Source organism: Eptatretus burgeri, chromosome 2, assembly GCF_056783735.1.
Source record: "Eptatretus burgeri isolate ZD-2024b chromosome 2, Ebu_testis_v1, whole genome shotgun sequence".
NCBI lineage: Eukaryota > Metazoa > Chordata > Myxini > Myxiniformes > Myxinidae > Eptatretus > Eptatretus burgeri.
This window is the reverse complement of record NC_140962.1, coordinates 27756643-27775247: the sequence shown is the minus strand read 5'-3', so window position 1 is coordinate 27775247 and position 18605 is coordinate 27756643. Positions and strand designations below refer to the sequence as shown.

Genomic DNA, 18605 nt, shown 5'->3' with positions numbered 1-18605 from the left:
ACTGGACTTTGGCTATTTGGAGAACCATGGGATATAGGCATTGGACTCTGGCTATTTATAGAGGTATGGAACAAATTCACTGTAGTTTGGCTATTTGCAGCATCACGAGGCACAGACACTGGACTACGGCTACTTGGAGAACCTGAGGGTACAGGCACTGGACTATGGCTACTTAGAGAATCATGGGACCCAGGCAGTGGACTATGACTACTTGGAGAACCACGGAGTACAGGCACTGGACTGTGGCTATTTGGAGAACCTCGGGGTACAGGCACTGGACTGTGGCTACTTGGAGAATCATGGGACCCAGGCAGTGGACTATGACTACTTGGAGAACCACGGAGTACAGGCACTGGACTGTGGCTATTTGGAGAACCTCGGGGTACAGGCACTGGACTATGGCTATTTGGAGCACCTTGGGGTGCAGGCACTGGACATTGGATGCTTAAATCAACTGAGTCATCTGGCATGTACTTTGTAAGAAAACTATTGTCTGAAAAAGGGTGGTTCATTGAAGTGAGTAAGGTTGTGGAGCAAGGCCAAGGAGATGATGACGATGTGCAGGAAGCTGTAAGGGGAACAAAAAGCCTTGATTACAATCAAGGTGGTCAATTTTAACAAATCACTATGGTTGCCTAGCTCTCATCTAAAATAGACACCCAATTACACAAACAGAACTGACCCACAACTATGCTAACTTAACTATATCTTTCTCACCAAAATAAAATGCATGGGGTGAAAGAACCAAAAGATGTCTGACATCATGTTAGATATAAAAGGCATGAAATGAAAAAAGAATGAGTAAACAGGGGGAAAATAATGAATTCATGCACCGTTTTCAGTTGCATCGTCAGGAACAAAGCTTTTGAAATATGTGCTTCCCATCTTCCACCTGGTGCACAAAAAGAAATTCAGAGTGAGTTTTAAACAGACAGACTTCACTGCTTGGGACTTCACCAAGACACCAGAAAGCTATTAATTCAGCTTAGTAAACAGCAACGTATTTGGAATGCTCTGCTGTTCATCAACATACGGCGATGCCATTGCATATAAAATAGGGTGCTGAGGGGGCAAGCTTCCCCACCCTACAGTATTTTGTTTGAAAGGGATATGTTTACATATGAATAATGAATAAATGTTCATAAAGGTTGAAGTTTTAATGAAAATATAATTTTGTGCCTACAATCACGACATAATGATGAAAAAAGAAACTCTTTGTCATGTGTCGACGAAAGCAAAGAATATTTTGGTGTTTGGTCAATAAAAAACATCCAACAGATATAGGCAAACTGCATCACAGACACGCGAGCAGTGCAATGTGCACAAGGCACACGTATACGCACTGCAGAATGTGAGAACGCTTCACTCGGTGACCTATTTTATACAGGTCAGGCCAGGTATGGGGGCATGCGCCAGAGCAGCGCGTCACTGCGTCCACTTTCTGCCGGTACTCCAGGGGCCTCCATCTGGCTATCACACAGGCAGATGCCTGGCCCATCCCCATCTCCTTGAGATGCTAATCAACCAGCTGCAACCACGAGGCACGTGGTCAGCCCATTGGCCTCTTCCACTCACGAGACTCCCTCGCTGAGAGAATCTGGTGAGCAGGATCAGCGTCAGGAAAACGAGCCACATGTCCATACAGCCGCAGCTGACGCTCACGGACTATGCAGTTAACAAATCTCATTTGAGTCTCTTCAGGAACCACTCGATGGACACAAAGTCCGAGCAGCGTTAGCCTAGGATTCTCCGAAGAGACCTGATACCAAAGGAATTGAGTCTCCTTCTCAGATCCCTGGTCAGAGTCCAAGTCTCCAATGCGTAAAGCAAGACTGGAAGCACCAAGGACCTGAAGACTCGGACTTTCGTCCTCCCACACAGGTACCGGCAGCGCCACACCCCATGATGCAGTGAATCCATGTTGGCCTTTGCTCACAGCCAGCAGAGAAATAAATATCACTGCCAAGGAAAGTGAATCTCACCACAACCTTAACATCCTCACCACAAACAGGTACAGACAGGATAGCAGCATCCAACATATCAGTGAAAGCCTGGATCTTCGTTTTGACCCAAGAAACCCGTAATCCCAGCGGCTCCTACTCCTCATTCAGCACCTCGAGGGCCCCAGAAAGGATGTCTAAAGTCTCCGCAAAGATGACTGCATCATCTACGAAATCAAGGTCAAAGATCTTGACATTCCCAAATGATGCACCACAGCTTGATCTCTCTGACATCCTCCGCAGAATCCAGTCCATTGAAGTGCTGAAAAGTGTGGGGGCCAGTACACACTCCTGATGAATTCCAGTAACTGGAAATAAGTCAGAGATGGTACCACCACATCTCACAGCACTCTCAGTACCAGAGTATAGTTCAGACATCACTTCGATCAGTTTTGGTGGCACCCCACGAAGACAAAAATCTTCCAGAGGGCATCCCAATTCATTGAATCGAACGCTTCACAGAGATTAACATAGGCTGCAAGCAGCCCCTGCCGAAACTCTCGTCTGCGTTCGGTGAGGACATGAAGGGCAAGGATACGGTCAATTGTTGACCTCTTTGGTGTAAAGCCTGACTGCTATGGACGCTGGTGCTCAAGCAGATGGTGGCGAACCCTATCAAGAATTATCTGAGCAAAGACCTTGCCCGGCATTGAGAGCAGCATCACCCCTCGGTAGTTGTTGCGGTCTCGGCGATCACCCTTCCCTTTCGAGATAAGTCTGCGAGATAACATAGGAAGAGAGTTTGGTGAGCAGGAGAGGGTGCCAGACCGTATCGAAGGCACGCAATATGTCTCGGGAGATGGCTCTGATTTAATGGCTGGCATTGAGGCTCTCCATCTATTGTTGGGAGAGCAGAAGCAGCATATCCAGGATTGAGTGACCTGGTCTGAATCCAAATTGATGATCGGAAATCAAGCCATTGTCGAAGAGGAAGGATTTAATGTCGAAGGCGATGATGGATTCCATAACCTTGCTGATGATTGAGAGAAGGCTGATTGGTCTGTAGTTGCAGGGATCTGTTTTTGCACCTTTTTATGCAGGGCAGTGATGTTTGGTGATTTCCAAGTCGATGGCAGATGACTTTGAGCAAATCAGAGGGTGAATAGAACAGAGAGAGGGTGAGAAAGAGCAGCAGAGCAGGTTTTTAGGACACGTGGGCGGATGCTGTCTGAACTGGTTGCAGAATCTGAGTCGAGATTTGACAGCAAACTCTTCACCTTGTCAAGAGAAAAGGACACAGAGTCCAGGAACAGCTGGGTGCGACTTTGAAAGGAAGGAGGCCGAACACATCAATGCACCAATGCAGCAAAGCAAATCCACACTTCAATTATAATTGAGAATGAGAGTTGGGTGCACCATTATGATCCTGAAAGTAAGAGAAGGTCAATGGAGTACCGCAACAAAAGATCACCAGCCCTGACTGAGCTCAGTCAGATTTTCATATTTTCCCCAAACTTGATGAACACCATCTAGGTCATGTGGAGGTGGGTCGGTTCGTTCAGTTTCGTTGTGCAGATCACCAATCTAAACGAAATTCACCCTGTACATTAATGAGAACACACCGTTGAAATTCCTACTTGTTTCCACATGCACAAGTTGACACACCGACAGTTATTACCATTTGAAATTACCGCTGTGAAGTGGGCGTGGCATGCTTGTAATCGCAGAGGAAACGACCAGGAAACAACAAATGAAGATGGCGGCGCCCATGGTTGTCTGGTGATTTCGAGTGATTTTTGGTCTTTCAACAACCAAATATGCGTTGTTTCACACTTGGGCGGGGAGGAAGATGAGAAAGTGACGCAATTCACGGATAAGAGCTGGTGTAAGGTATGCGAGTGTGTGAAGGCTTGGTGCGACGCCACAGATAGTGAAACTATCAACAAATGTCGTTTGCTGACATCAAATAATGAAACTGCTGCCAATGACTGATCCTCCTGCGGATGCCGGCTGTCACCGGTTCTGCTATGCGTCGTTTTGTAACAAGGATCATATAAAACGCGCTGAAGCCAGGAAAAGGAAATCAGAAGCCAGCACTACTGCAGTTTCTGCTGGAGCCAGTGAGGTGGTGGGCGGACTAGAAGAAGAGGGGCACTCATACCAAAAAATACGTAGAAAATACCTCAGAACCTCTGTAGAAAGGGTGGCTGGCAAATCAGCTGGTGTACTGCCAAGAATTTGTGTGATATGCCAGAAAAAAGACAAATTCATCCGGGTCAAAGGAAAATCTCAACGTGATCAGTTGTCCCTGGCAGAAACACAGGATGGAGGAAAGCTGAGGGAAACTGCTGAGCAGAGGAGAGATGAACGTGATGTGAGAATAATGACAACTATAAAGGATAAAGACTGTGTGGCGCTGGCAGTTTATCACCGTAAATGTTATTACGAGTATGTGAATGAAACATACCACAGACAGAGTGAAAGTAAACTCCAAACTCAGAAAGTGAACTGTGACTCAACATTTGACATTTTCTGTGATAAAGTAATCCAGGTAAGACTCAATGATGGAAAGCAATCGATACATATGAAGAAGTTGTGTGAGATGTTCAATGACCTACTCAGAGTATGCGAAGGTCAGGATAAGGCCAACTACCAGGCAACAACACTGAAGAAAAGACTGCAGGAACGGTACCCAGACATGATTTTCTATCGTCCACCAAAAATGTCTGAGAGCGAAGTGGTGTTCATGAAGGACATTGTTATTGGTTCCATTGCTCAGGCTGCTGTTGTTGACAGTAGCTCTACAACAGAAACAGAGTCAACTACAGAGGATGAAGCCAGCCAGGGTCCACAGCAGGATGACTCAGACCTCAATTTACATGTTCTATACTCGGGAGCACTCATGGTGAGGGTGACCTGAACAAACACCAAAGTGTGGACATTACATGGCCCTACTTGGAAATGGTGGAGCTGGCACCAGAGCTTATACGGGCAACTCGTACTTCGAACTGGCCGAAACACCTTGCGATCACGAGGGCGTCCATGCCCTGGTACTTTGCGTATGATCACCTAAACTATGCAAAGTACGTACCCGTTTACTGGCTGGAAATGGCCGGGCGAGAGCACTCCCACCCAGACACCTATCAAGCGTTCATGGACGGCAAATGGACTGCCCAACAGCATACTCGTTATGGATTTAGTAGTGTTGCGTGTCATCAGATCATAGAGCAGACTTCAAATAGGGACAGCAAGACCAGTGGAGGCATAATTGGTTACACTCAGAAAAGCACAGCTGTGAAGAAGTGGATCCTGTCCCAACCAGCACGTGCGGAAATCATAAGGAAATGTGAGTCCATGGCGGGTATCCACGACGAGTCCCGAACGAGAAAGGATTTGGATGTGTCGAGCTCGAAGAAGAACGAAGCAGTGGTGGTACAAGTGATGGACACAGTACCTCAAATGATTAACCCTTTCTCCGGCGATCACCTTGAACTTGTCAATATTCAATCAGGTGTCATCGCACCGCCAGCCACTTCCGCGGACTTGATGAACGCGTATATCAAGGGAGAGAATGCTGTCGTGCAATTCATGCGTGATCGGCTTCTCTCGGGTGAGTTCCCATTCTTCAGTCCGATTTCGAAGGCCAAATTGGCAACTTTCTTGAAGGCGTGAGGCAAGTCGGTGACTCCAGACGCCGAAGGTTGAAATTGCGAATGAACGTTGTCTTTTCACACGACTGCTGTTGATTGGTGAGTAAAGCAATGTAACACTCCACGATCTGCTCGCGTACCCACTGGTGAACATATCTTTCTCGCTGGCATCCGGTGATGGTTCGATTGCTAAGACGGACAAAGCCAAACTCCGCAACCATATACTGAAACTGTGGCCCGATTGCCGTGTGGACGCTCGTTCTATCCAAGGTGCAACAATTGTGGATGGAATGGCCGTTATTCAGGCGATAAAGGCTGGTTCACTGCATAACGCTTTCGGCAAACTGGAAGAGATGGTGCTGAACATCGTAGTGGCCAAAGCACGACATAACCAATCTTCGAGACTGGACGTGGTGTTTGATACTTACCCAAGTATCAGCATCAAGTGCCTGGAGCACGCCAGACGAGCGGGCAGGGTGGGCGATCTTCAGGTACGAACCATCTACAGACGTGATCAAGCCCTTCCAAAACGATGGGCCAATTATCTCCTGAGCGGAGCCAACAAGGAGACGTTGATAGAGTTCATCGTCGAATCGTGGACGAGAAACATCTCTCCATCAAAACTGGGTGACATGCTGTTGTACGTCAGTCATGCCGGCAAATGTGAGAAAATCAAGGCGTCGAATGGTGTCATGACTGTGTCGTCAGTACCGAAACTTTTTTTTTTTTTTTTTTTTTTTTTTTTTTTTTTTTTTTGTATACCTTGGTCGAGGCTCGTATGAGAGCTAACACACAACTCACAGCAAGGAGGCATGAGACAAGAGGGGCGAGAGTGGAAGGGACAAAACATTGGGGAACAGACACAGGTGGACTGTGGAAGGGAGAGGGATGGGGATGGGACGGGGAACATGGCGAGGGGAAGATGGACATTAAAGGGACTTTCAGGAAGGAAAGCAGGAGAATTGAAGGAAGTGGGCATGGGTGGATTATCGGGGGTAGAAAAGATCGAGGATTTGGATGGGGGAAGATAAGAGGTGGTGGTGAACAGCTGTTTTGAAAGCCTGAAGGGAAGAATGGGAAAGAATAGAGTGAGGAAGTTTATTCCAAAGGCGGGAAAAAAGAGGAATGAAAGAGTGAAGATGAGCAGTGATTCGTGATTTTGGTAGTTTTACCAGAAGGGGTTGTTGGCGGACCTTGAGCGCCCTGTGGAAATGTGGTTGGGACAAATCGCAGAGAGAGCAGGGGGGCAAGGCTGGAGAGGAGTCGGTAGAAGACAGAAAGACCACCGACCAACCTGCGGTGATTGAGTGAGAGGCCCAAAGACTCAGCTTCATTGCGGGAGATGCCAATGATCTTAAAAGCCCTGGTTTCGACAGCGTGAAGTCGAGAAAGGTGGGAGGCAGGAGCACCAGCCCAGAGGGGAGAGCAGTACTCCATCAGGCTACGGACAAAAGCTTTGTAAGTGGTCAGGAGCTCAAGAGGGCCGAGGAAGGACTTTGCACGACGGAGGATTCCCATTCGGCGACTGGCTTTTGAGGCAAGGTTGGAAATGTGACTTTCCCAGGAAAGGTCATGGCAGATAGTGAGACCCAGAAGCTTGAAAGAAAAGACTTCTTCCAGAGGATTGTTGAGAAAGTGGATGGGGGGGTTTTGTAAACGGTCCTTTCGAAAAGGAACTTGAATGTGACCATGACGAAGCTGACACGAAGTTCCTGCTGCATGCCGCTCACACGGGACAGAATGAAGAGTCGGTGCACATAGAGAGTTTCGACACCGATGTGTTTGTGTTGGCATTGGCTCACTCGAAGTTGATTCGGGCACAAAATTTCCATCTGGTCACAGGAAGTCCCAAGGACATTATCGTCGTTGACATTAGGAAGCTGAGTAATGCCCTGGAAAGTTCTGTCTGTGATGCGTTGATAGGTTTGCACAATTTCACGGGAAGTGATACCACCAGTGCATTCCATGGTAAGGGCAAAACAAGGCCATTCGACTTGATGACGAAGGGTCCCCATCTCATCACCTCTTTTGGGAGCATTGGTTGAGAATTCACGCAAGATCAGAATATCATTCGCAACCTGGAACAATTCGTCTGCGCCATGCACAATCAGCCGACCATGAAGAGTGTGGATGAGGCTCGCTACAAGCTATTCTGCAGCCAGTTGCTGGGAGAACAGAAGTTGCCGCCTACAAGCGACGCTCTGATGCTGCATTGCAAAAGAGTGAACTATCAGTCTGCGATCCACTACCGCGTGACTGAGAGGTTGAGAGAAGCCCCTTCTCCTACATTTCACGGATGGATGGAACGCAATGGAGCACTGATTGTTCACTGGCTGAACAAACCACCAGCGCCGAAGGAACTGTTAGAGGCGACAAAATGTAATTGCAAGAAGACGAAATGCGAGACCAACCAGTGTTCTTGCCAGTCAAAAGGACTGTCCTGCACAGAGTGCTGTGGGTGTCAAAACTGCGCCAACGATGAACAGACCCGTGCAGAAATGGAACTTATGGATGATTCCAACGACAAACTGTGAATGCGGGTGTCACACTGCTTTTGCTGTGGTAATCTACTACACAGTAGTATTCAGATTGGTTAGCATGTAATCGTGGACTTGAGTTTTGTAATAACAGCAGTCAAGAGCCGAGTTCAGCAACCGCTTCAGAGCAAGAAATACTGGAGTTCTAAGACAGTAATCCTCTTGTGGCGGTTCTACTTTTCATCAGGCTGAGTCGCGCAGTCTCTTTGTCTTTGATTTAATCCGTAAGAGCCAATGTAACTATCTTTAATAGTCAATGTAATTCCCTTTAATAGCCAGTGTGGCTGCCTCTGAAGCAAAAAGTTGCCTTGGTCAACTTGAAGGCCTGTCTGGTCGGTCCAGACGTTTTCGGCCGGTAAAAATATGTAACTGCTTCGGTTTACGACCTTTAATTATAAACAACATCTTTGATAACAGTGAATAGGGGTCTGTATAAACATATTGTATCATTTTAAGACCGAACAAGAGTTTTCTTTGACATACATATCAGTCTAACCTTGATTCTTCATTTCTGTGTCAAAATCGTGCTTTAATGTTCGGTGTATCTTTAATTGCCAAAAATGACCAATTGTGTCACATCCTCGACGTGGAAACAAGTGGATTTGGACTCAGCGTCTAAATATATTTAAGTATGCCAAATTTCATCCAGATTGGTGATCTGCACAACTAAAATCATTTTCTGAAGGTAATAGCGAGTACCTCCACATGGTCTAATCGTGGAAAACATTTTCCTTCCAATGATGATGTCAAGGCTGCTGTGAAGCGCTAGTTAAGTTCGCAGGATGCAGAGCTCTATTGTGCCGGCATCACAGATCTACTTGAAAGTTGGCAGAAATGTGTGGACGACACTGGTGAGTATGTTGAGAAATAAACATGCACCATGGTAGAATAAAGATTGATGTTCATATCTGTCTTTGTTTCATTTGAATACCTTTACCTGTTTTGAAGAAAAAGAAGAGGCATGAACTTTCAACACGCCGTCGTATGGATAAGAGGAGAAAAGTGATAATTTATGTTAACAGGGTGTTGAAACACCACAGAATCATGGGGAATATGGCCTTAACCCCATGGATTGGAAAGTTGACAGATGTTTTGAACACATCTTGCAATTACCTTCGTGAAGTGAATGGTCATAACATGAATGCATGCATTTTACAAAGTCAACGTGAATAAAACACAAGTAGGGCTTAACAGAAATGTGATTAGCTAATTAAACACCACAACCCACATTTAATCGAAACAAACTTTTTTTAAAAAAAAACAATACATTTTTGGGGGAAATATGGGAAATAGAATTTTAATACTATACACACACAACACATTTGTATGTACACTATATGTATACACATATGGATTATCGTGATTCATATGAATGCAATCCCTCCACAAATCTCACTCTGTATGCAACGAGTTAAACACCACCGCTTCCCACCCCCAACATCAGAATTTAAATTCAAAGATTATAGACCTCAACAACGTTATCGGACTTCAAGGAACGTTACACTGCCTCATCGTCATGACGTGTATATTCATGTCAATAGCAGTCCGTAGAGCCAATCCATCGTCGTTTGAGCAAATAAATTGTTTTGTGTCTACATATATGGTATTCTTGCACATGTCCTGATGAGTTGCAAGATGAAAAGCTTTGGTAATGTCTATCTTTCTTCAGCAATTTTTCAATTTTCCACTACCAAACGTTAAAACCTGGTAAACCAACTACATGACTATGAATACACATATAAACACAATCACTAAAGCTTTGTTGTCCACTGTCACTACTGAACTTTACCTTTCATGTCTCAATCGTACATGCAGCCTAATGAAAGTTCATCACCGACATGCTATGATGCTAACACTTTATCATAGACATGCAAAAACGAAGCAAAGGCAAACATTTAACATTTCGGTGTAAGATGTTAACATTTATCATTTTGGTATAATTTTTGCCATTACCTTAAAGATTGGTGCTGCTTGGTTGAGCTGAGCAGCAAAGAAAGGCACGCCTCACTGGGTGCCTTCATTTGCAGCTTTTTCTGCACTCCGTTAATTCAACAAACCAAAAAAAGTTGAAAGTTTACTGGACATCATTTGATACAAAACATTTCAGTCCAAATTTATAAGATTCCAGCAAATGATTGAGGGTTTTCAAAGGCGAGTGCATGTTGGTGTTTCTCACCGTTGAGTGAAAGGCAAAATCTGGCAGTGAAGTACTACAGATGTTGACGGTAGATAAATCGCTGGAGGATGCATTGCTTTCGGTGGGAGATGAACAACCAGTGGGGCTTTTGTAACAGAGGTTCTGAAAATTGAGGTGAAAAAATGATGGAAAAAGACAAAAGAAACAAGAAAAAGAGCAATCGGAGATTGCAGACCCTCGCCATGACTTATTTTGTGTGGCGTTTGTGTAGTTTTGTGTGGTTATGTCCCGCTTTGATGCAACCCCACTTTGACTGGACAACTGACCCTGACTCATGAGGTTTTTTTTATAATTATTCAATTTAATTCAGAATGGGATTAAAATAAATTCAATTCAGATCAAATGGAAGACCAAATAGGTACAGTCCTGCATTGGAGTAATCAGAAGGAACCCAAACAAGCAAAAAGCAAAGATGAAGTAATCAGGAGGAACCTGGATAGAATTCACATTTCAGCTGTTCTCCCACCCTCAAACCCATCCAGGCACAGCCAAAGTGAGCCTTATTCATGAAAAAAACCCCACATCAAAAATTAAATAATTGTGGCTGCCAGACCATGTGTCTGATAAAGTTCAAATTTAAAACATGTATTCCCCATCACAACTGGATCACAACTGTGAAGTTTCATGTCAATTGATTAAGCAGTTCCAGATAAAACATTATTTAATGTTCAGCTCATTTAATGTTCATAATGTTAATGTTCAATTAATCAGTTCAGTGGTGGAGGTAAATATTAGTGTCATCAGAACTCTGGACGAGACATTAAATCAGATGCTTTAATGAATATAATATATACATAAAATTAAAAGCAGTGGTCCCAAAAGTGACCCCTGGGTTATTCCACATGCTATTCTCCAATGTTGAGATGTAGACAATTTGTATTTAGTTCACTGCAAGTGGTCATTCAAATAACTAATGAACCAATCATGTGTAAGCCCCCAACACCCATCTTTCCACCGAATGCAGTAATGTTGCAATTCAGATAACATAAAACTGTATTATGGTTAATAATGGCAATACGTCTTCAACAGGTCAACAGAAATGCCAAAAATGAACGACTTTTTTTCGAAGGCATCTATAATATTGTTACGAATCTGGAAACCATTTGCATACAAACATACAAATGTCCCAAAAGTCCGTTATCCCGTTAAGTACATGTGAGACAGGTCCCTTCCTTTTGTCTAGTGGGAGAATCAAAAGTGTGCGTTGTGACGGTTTAGGTGGGTTATATCTTCAAACCACATATCCTCCAACTGCTACTGAGCGAGTGCTTCGCTCTCCCAACCCGAAACCCCATCCAGGAAGGGCATGCCGTGGACCCCTGTCCAATCGAGGCGGACGGTGACGTGTGCTTCACCGAAACCCCGCCCAGGAAGGGCATGCCGTGGAACCCTGTCCAATCAAGGCGGACGGTGGCGCGTGCTTCACAGAGCTCCGCCCCGTACGAAGGCTCTTTTGTTCACTTTCATGGGTATTTAAGAGAGGGGCGCATCTGAAGAAAGATAAGAAGTGCGAGAGCTCTGTGGATCCAACGAGAGTGAGAGGAGACTTCGTCACCCATCCAACATCACCGCCACCACCAAGAATACAACTCGGTTGAGCGCCGTCTCCCTGGCGTTCCACGGGGAGAAGTGGGTCCTGACCGCAACCCTGATCTCTGCCCAGGGACTCCATCTGCTCCACGCGGGTTCCTCCACGGGCACGAGCTCCCGAGTCGGACCACTCCGGTTCGGGTGCAACCGAGCGGAAACTGCCAAAGCCGTGCTGGCTGGGACCCCTACCTCCAGCGTGCAAGTACCCCGCCGAACTGTGACCCCCAGCTCATCTCTCCTTCTCCGGCTGCGGGGGTCTTCAATGAAGCATCTGTGTGTGTGTCTGAGTGTGTTGGGCACGTCTTTAAGTAGAACTGTATACGTGTTTTTATTTGATCATTGTAAATATTTCTTGTATATTCGCGATAAGTCTTTCCTGTGTCTTTCTGCTAATTGTAAATAAATCATGTTGGAAATGTTCCCAGTCCGTTTCCGTCCCTTCTTCCATTGGTCCAGCATGGTTCGGATCTGTGTTTAGCCGGGTTTTATACCTGATAATCCGTTTATCCCAGCCGGCACGGCTTTGGCAGTTTCCGCTCGGTTGCACCCGAACCGGAGTTGGAAGTCAGTAGTTGGAACTCTACCACAGTCGGTAGAGTGTCCCGGTTCGAGCAAGACGTGCCGATGGCGTGGTTTCCCCGGTAGTCGAAATCGCGTAGTTAATTAGGTAAATTGGTTCGAGACAAAAAGAACGTATGCTACGCGGCTGAGATATTGGCGTCCACGATTGGTTCAGCGACCCGCCGCGTCACGGAATTATCCGGAGCGACGGCCTACATTTCCAGGGAGTCTGGTAGGAGACGACGAACCTCCCCCACCTAGTGGTCGTTCTCGCCACCGACCCCCAGCCCGCAACAATATTATTCGTAAGATCAATTAAAGCCATTGATATGGAATTATTAGTGTGAAATCTAATTCTTAAAAATACGATACTAATTATAATTCTTGTATAAAATATATATTATTGAAAATATAAAATAAAAAATTAAGTTATATAAAATAAAAAAAATACTACACGCATTCTTAAAAATACGAAATCTATACTAATTGTTAAAAATATATATAATTTTTATCAGGAATTTAAATTACTCATTTAAATACAATATCTTCCAATATTTTAGAAAACAAGCTCGAATGAGCTAAGATCCTCGTCATCTCAATGATGATGTCATAAAAACGAATATGACGTCATTGTGATGTATAAGGTTTGCGATAAATTATCTGTGCTAATGCCCGGCTTGATTCCTGCAAACAAAATTCAAACAGCTTGCCTAGTTTCGGAGATCATGGTATAGGCGATTTCCATTAGCGGCGATATGACGTCAACTTTATTTCTAGGAAGAATTTCCAAAATTGGAGATGGTTACTGCCTGCGCGTGGGCTTTCTGCACATACATGGCAAGTTTCACGAAGATCCCATGAAAACTCTGGGTTGTGAAACAAAAAATGTCAAAAAACAGGAATGACGTCATAAAAATTGATATGACGTCATAGTGATGTATCATATGTGCGGTAATTAATCTCTGCTAATGCCCTGTTCGATTCCCGCAAACAGAATTCAAAAAGCTTGCCTAATTTCGGAGATAATTTTTTGGCAATTTCCATTAGCGGAGATATTTTGACGTCATAACTTTTTTTGTAGGAGGAATTTTCAAAATCGGAGATCGTTACTGGCTGCGCAGGGTATTTGTACATATATACGCCAAGTTTCAGGAAGTTTCGATGAAAACTGTAGGCTGTGAAACAAAAAAGTCCACACGAACAACAACGTGAGTAAGACTTAGAGATCCTCCAGGTCAGGTATGGGAGCATGTGCCAGAACAGCGCGTCGCTGCGTCCATTTTCCGCCGGTACTCCAGGGGCCTCCGTCTGGCCATCCCCCAGGCAGATGCCAGGCCCATCCCCATCTCCTTGAGATGATGGTCAACCTGCTGCAACCACGAGGCATGTGGTCGGCCCACTGGCCTCCTCCACTCATGAGACTCCCTCGCTGAGAGAATCTGGTGAGCAGAATCAGCGTCAGGAAAACGAGCCACATATCCATACAGCCGCAACTGACGCTCACGGACGATGCAGGTAACAAATCTCATCCGAGTTTCTCTCAGCAACCGCTCGTTGGACACAAAATCCGACCAGCGATAGCCAAGGATTCTCCAAAGAGACCTGGTACCAAAGGAATTAAGTCTCCGTCTCAGATCCTTGGTCAGAGTCCAAGTCTCGCATCCATAGAGCAAGACTGGAAGAACCAAGGACCTGAAGACTCGGACTTTCATCCTCCCGCACAGGTACCGACAGCGCCACACCCCATGATCCAGTGAATCCATGACTCTCCAGGCCCGACCCAGACGTCTATTGACCTCTGACTCGCAGCCAGCAGAGACATGAATATCACTGCCAAGGTAAGTGAATCTCTCCACGACCTCAACATCCTCACCACATACAGACACAGACAGGACAGCAGCATCCAAGATGTCACCGAAAGCCTGGATCTTAGTTTTGACCCAAGAAACCCGTAATCCCAGCGGCTCCGACTCCTCATTCAGCACCTCGAGGGCCCCAAAAGGATGTCTAAAGTCTCCGCAGAGATGACTGCATCATCTGCAAAATCAAGGTCCGAGATCTTGACATTCCCAAACGATGCACCGCAGCTAGATCTCTCTGACATCCTACCTAAAATCCAGTCCATACAAGTGCTGAAAAGTGTGGGGGCCAGTACACACCCCTGACGAACTCCAGTAACAACTGGAAATAAGTCAGAGATGGTACCACCACACTTCACAGCACTCTCAGTACCAGAGTAGAGTTCAGAATCAGATCGTTCAGTTTTGGTGGCACCCCACGAAGACCAAAAATCCTCCAGAGGACATCCCGATTCACTGAATCGAACGCTTTACAGAGATCAACATAGGCTGCAAGCAGCCCCTGCCGAAACTCTCGTCTGCGTTCGGTGAGGACACGAAGGGCAAGGATACGGTCAATCGTTGACCTCTTTGGTGTAAAGCCTGACTGCTCTGGACGCTGGTGCTCAAGCAGATGGTGGCGAACCCTATCAAGAATTATCCGAGCAAAGACCTTGCACGGCACTGAGAGCAGCGTCACCCCTTGGTAGTTGTTGCAGTCTTGGCAATCACCCTTCCCTTTCCAGAGAGGGACAACAAGGCCCCTCTTCCAGTCAGTTGGGATGATGCCTGTGTTCCAGGCAGAGCACAAAACTGCATGCAACGACACGAGTACAGCATTTCCACCAGCCTTGAGAAGTTCAGCATGGATGCCACAGATCCCTGGAGCTTTGCCCCGTTTCAAGTGGTTCACCGCAGCCCGTGTTTCCACAAGCGAAGGTGGACCACAGTTGATTTTAGGGTCAGCAACAGGGATTGTAACACCCTTGACATCCAACTCGACAGCTGGGGGATCAGCCTGGTACAACCGCTCAAAGTAACCGGCCCAGCGGGCCTTCACTTCAGACTCCTCTGTCAAGAGCCTACCACTCTCTGCTCGAACTGCAGTGCTCCGAGGGATGGGCTTGGATTAACGCAATGCGCGAATTCCCCTGTAAGCGGGACGAGAATCACCTGTCCACGGGTGATGCTCCAACCCCTCACAGATTCCTCGCACATAGGCCTCCTTGTCCACCCTCAGTGCACGTACAGTTTTACGCCTCAGCTCCCTGAACAGCTCAGCTCTGCCATTCAGCCTGGCCCTGCGACTCTGCTCAATGGTATCCAGTGTCCCTTGAGAGACAAAATTCTTCTTTGCCCTGCGGTGAGCTCCAAGACATCCACCGGCAACATCAAGGACGGTGGTCTTGAAGGCACTCCACAACTCTTCAGGACCCCCCAAAGCACCCAGACCCCCCAAGTGTCCACCCAGCCTGTTCGCAAACTCCTCAGCTACTCTCTCATCCCTGAGCTTGCCAACATCCAGCCTAGGCTGGGATGGTACCATTCTCCAGGATTTAAGGTGCAGCTTTAGAGTTGCTACAACAAGCCTGTGGTCAGTATTGAGGAACTGAGCACTCCGGTAGACCCTGCAGTTCTGGATCATCCTCCAACGACCGTCAATGAGGACATGGTCAATCTCCTTTGCCACACCGCCAGCGTTGGAATACCAAGTCCAGCGATGAGCTTGTGGGCGCTGAAACCATGAACCAGCCACTCTAAGTCCATGACTTCTTGCAAAGTCAAGGAACTTAGTGCTATTCTGGTTCATAGTTCCTGACCCATGGGGACCAACACACACCTCATAACCATCCCTATCAGTTCCAGTCGATGCATTGAAATCCCCCAAGACTAGAAGTGTATCTCGTCTGGGGCACTGATCAACCACAGACTCGAGTGTGGCGTAGAATGCATCCTTCACGGTGAGATCACTCGCCTCAGTCGGAGCATAAACAGAGACCAGGGAAATGATACCTAAGGAGTGACGAATCCTTAATCTCATAATACGCTCGTTGACCGGTGTTACCTCAATTATCATTGGGGTCAGCTTATTGGACACAGCTGCAGCAACTCCTTGGGTATGGTAACCATCAGAGCGACCAGACCAATAGTAGGTGTAACCACCCACCATTATCTCACCGCAATCCGGTCTCCGAACCTCAGAGAGAGCTGCAATCCCGATGTCCAAACACTTGAGCTCAGATGATAACAGAGACAGGTGATCATCCTCTCTTAGGGATAGGACATTCCAGGCACCCACCCGAAGGGACCGCCTCAGGTTAACCCAAGGAGACCGCCGTCTGGTGGACGACACCTCAGCACCACTCCGACACACTCTCCCGCAATCTGACCCAGGGATGTTACCCCGTGGTTTCCCTCCTATCATCAAAGATTGGGGGTCCCGAAGGCTTTGCCCCAATCTCGTCATCCGGTGAGCTGCCCTGCGAAGGGAAGCTGCACAGGAGGTACTCCCACGGAGTGGGTTTTCAGATTTTTTTGCGTTTTTGCGTTTTGCGGAATGAAGGGTTTTACGGTGGCCGGAGTGCAAATCCTGCCACCAACCTCCTAATGAAAGAGACCCAACTGCAGGAGGACGTCCGCAGACACAGTTGGGCACTAGATATGGATGGCCGTTGGCTCACAAAGAGCTCCTCCGCCCTTTGACAGGTTTTGTTTTTAATCCTGCTGGGTGTCCATACCCAAACACCCTCCTCACCAGAAAACCTGGTGGGGGAGACGGTTTAGTCGCCGACAACCCGACCATGGAACAGGTTAGTACAGGTTTACATGGTACCTGTAGCAGGTCACAGATCGAACCTGACCTGACGTACGATTCTCCAGGAGGATCTAAAAACAAGGTGGTACCATATTTTTCAGCACGATAAATCAAGGCGGACTTGCACTCCACATGTCAGTCGATGTGAAGTGCAAGTCAAACTGTATAATGTCACCATTTTTCTTTCCTTCATTCATAGATAAGTCAATTTGGAGTACAAGACAAAGCTAAATCAACTACTGTCATAAGCAAAACTGTCAATGAGTCAGAACCATCGAGATGTTAATTCCTCCCTGACAGTGTCACAACAAATCGCTGCCTAAAATATTTCTGGGGTCATGACTATTAATGAGATGTTTTGTGCATATTATTTGAGCTACTTTGTGGGAGACCTTTTGGAAAAATGTAAATAGTTTTTCAACGTGTTTGTTCTCAAATGGAGGTGCAGTATGCCAGTATCCTCAATAAGCGGCACATCGAGTCAGCACATATTCCTCCAACTTCGCCTCAATGTTTGTCCACCGATCTTCACAGCCGTGATTCGTCTTCTTGGTTTTCTTGGTCGTCTGCAATGTATCCTTCGCTTTATGACAGTCCCAAACACATTTCTCGCTGACACTGTATTTCCTGTGTGCAGCCATATTCCCACCATTTTTCTCAACAAACTTCACAACTTCCAACTTAAAAACTGCCATGTACTGCTTGCGTGACTTTATGGAAGGCATTTTGTGATGACAAAGGAAGGATGGATACATTTAGTTAGGATTGAAAGGGATGGATCAAACGCAATTGGTGAGTGCGTGCTCATTATTGATTGGATAAATTTGCATGCATCAAATTGCGGATTAATGTTTAATTGCTCACCCAATTAGTAATTGTTCCGGGCAATGATTTGTGAAGTGAGTTTTAAATTTATAACTAGAAGCGCGCTTTTTAACTGCGAGCAACTGCGAGCGGCCCAAGCCACCCAGCGCTTCACCTATCAATGCGAAACTTTAAGCATGTCATCGACTAGCCATGGTGATAAAAGTTTGATAATGAAAATGTCATCGGTCATGTGGTGTGGCAGCCTAATTGATTTCAAAGAAAATATTAAACAAATTATTTCCCTGAAACCGCTTAACCCATCAATGCAAAACTTTACATATATGATCCACTAGACTTGGTGCATATACTGTATTTTGATAACGATGACGTCATCAGTCACGTGATTTGGCAGCGACAGTATATTGGTTTCAAGGAAGATTAAAAAAAAATTTCTCTGAAACTGCTTTATCTATTGATGGGATACGTTACATGTATGATTGACTACCCTGTGAGCATTTAGTGTGATAACAATGATGTCATGGGTAATGTGGTTTGGCAGTTATATTTTCTATCATGTATATATTTTGGAATGAAATATAAAAAGAAACATAAGAGACACTTCTGTGAACCACAAAGTCATTTTCAAACTAAAATTCACATATCTGTCACT

At 45.9% G+C, this 18605-nt stretch overlaps 1 protein-coding gene across 4 annotated transcripts in view; it reads right to left on the bottom strand.

Annotated features, from left to right (window-relative positions):
- LOC147031667 (caspase recruitment domain-containing protein 11-like) overlaps positions 1-18605 on the bottom strand; it is a 224114-nt gene that overhangs the window by 78097 nt on the left and 127412 nt on the right. For all 4 annotated transcript variants that reach the window (XR_015050700.1, XM_085852049.1, XM_085852066.1 and 1 more), the window contains 4 exons: positions 10304-10426; positions 10081-10160; positions 834-892; positions 1-568 (listed from right to left, as the gene is read on the bottom strand). The exon at positions 1-568 is cut by the window's left edge and continues 234 nt beyond it. Coding sequence is in view for 3 of the 4 variants with exons in the window: in XM_085852049.1 (XP_085708175.1) it covers positions 1-568; positions 834-892; positions 10081-10160; positions 10304-10426 (830 nt within the window). In the remaining variant the exon portion in view is untranslated. The remainder of the gene's footprint in view (positions 569-833; positions 893-10080; positions 10161-10303; positions 10427-18605) is intronic.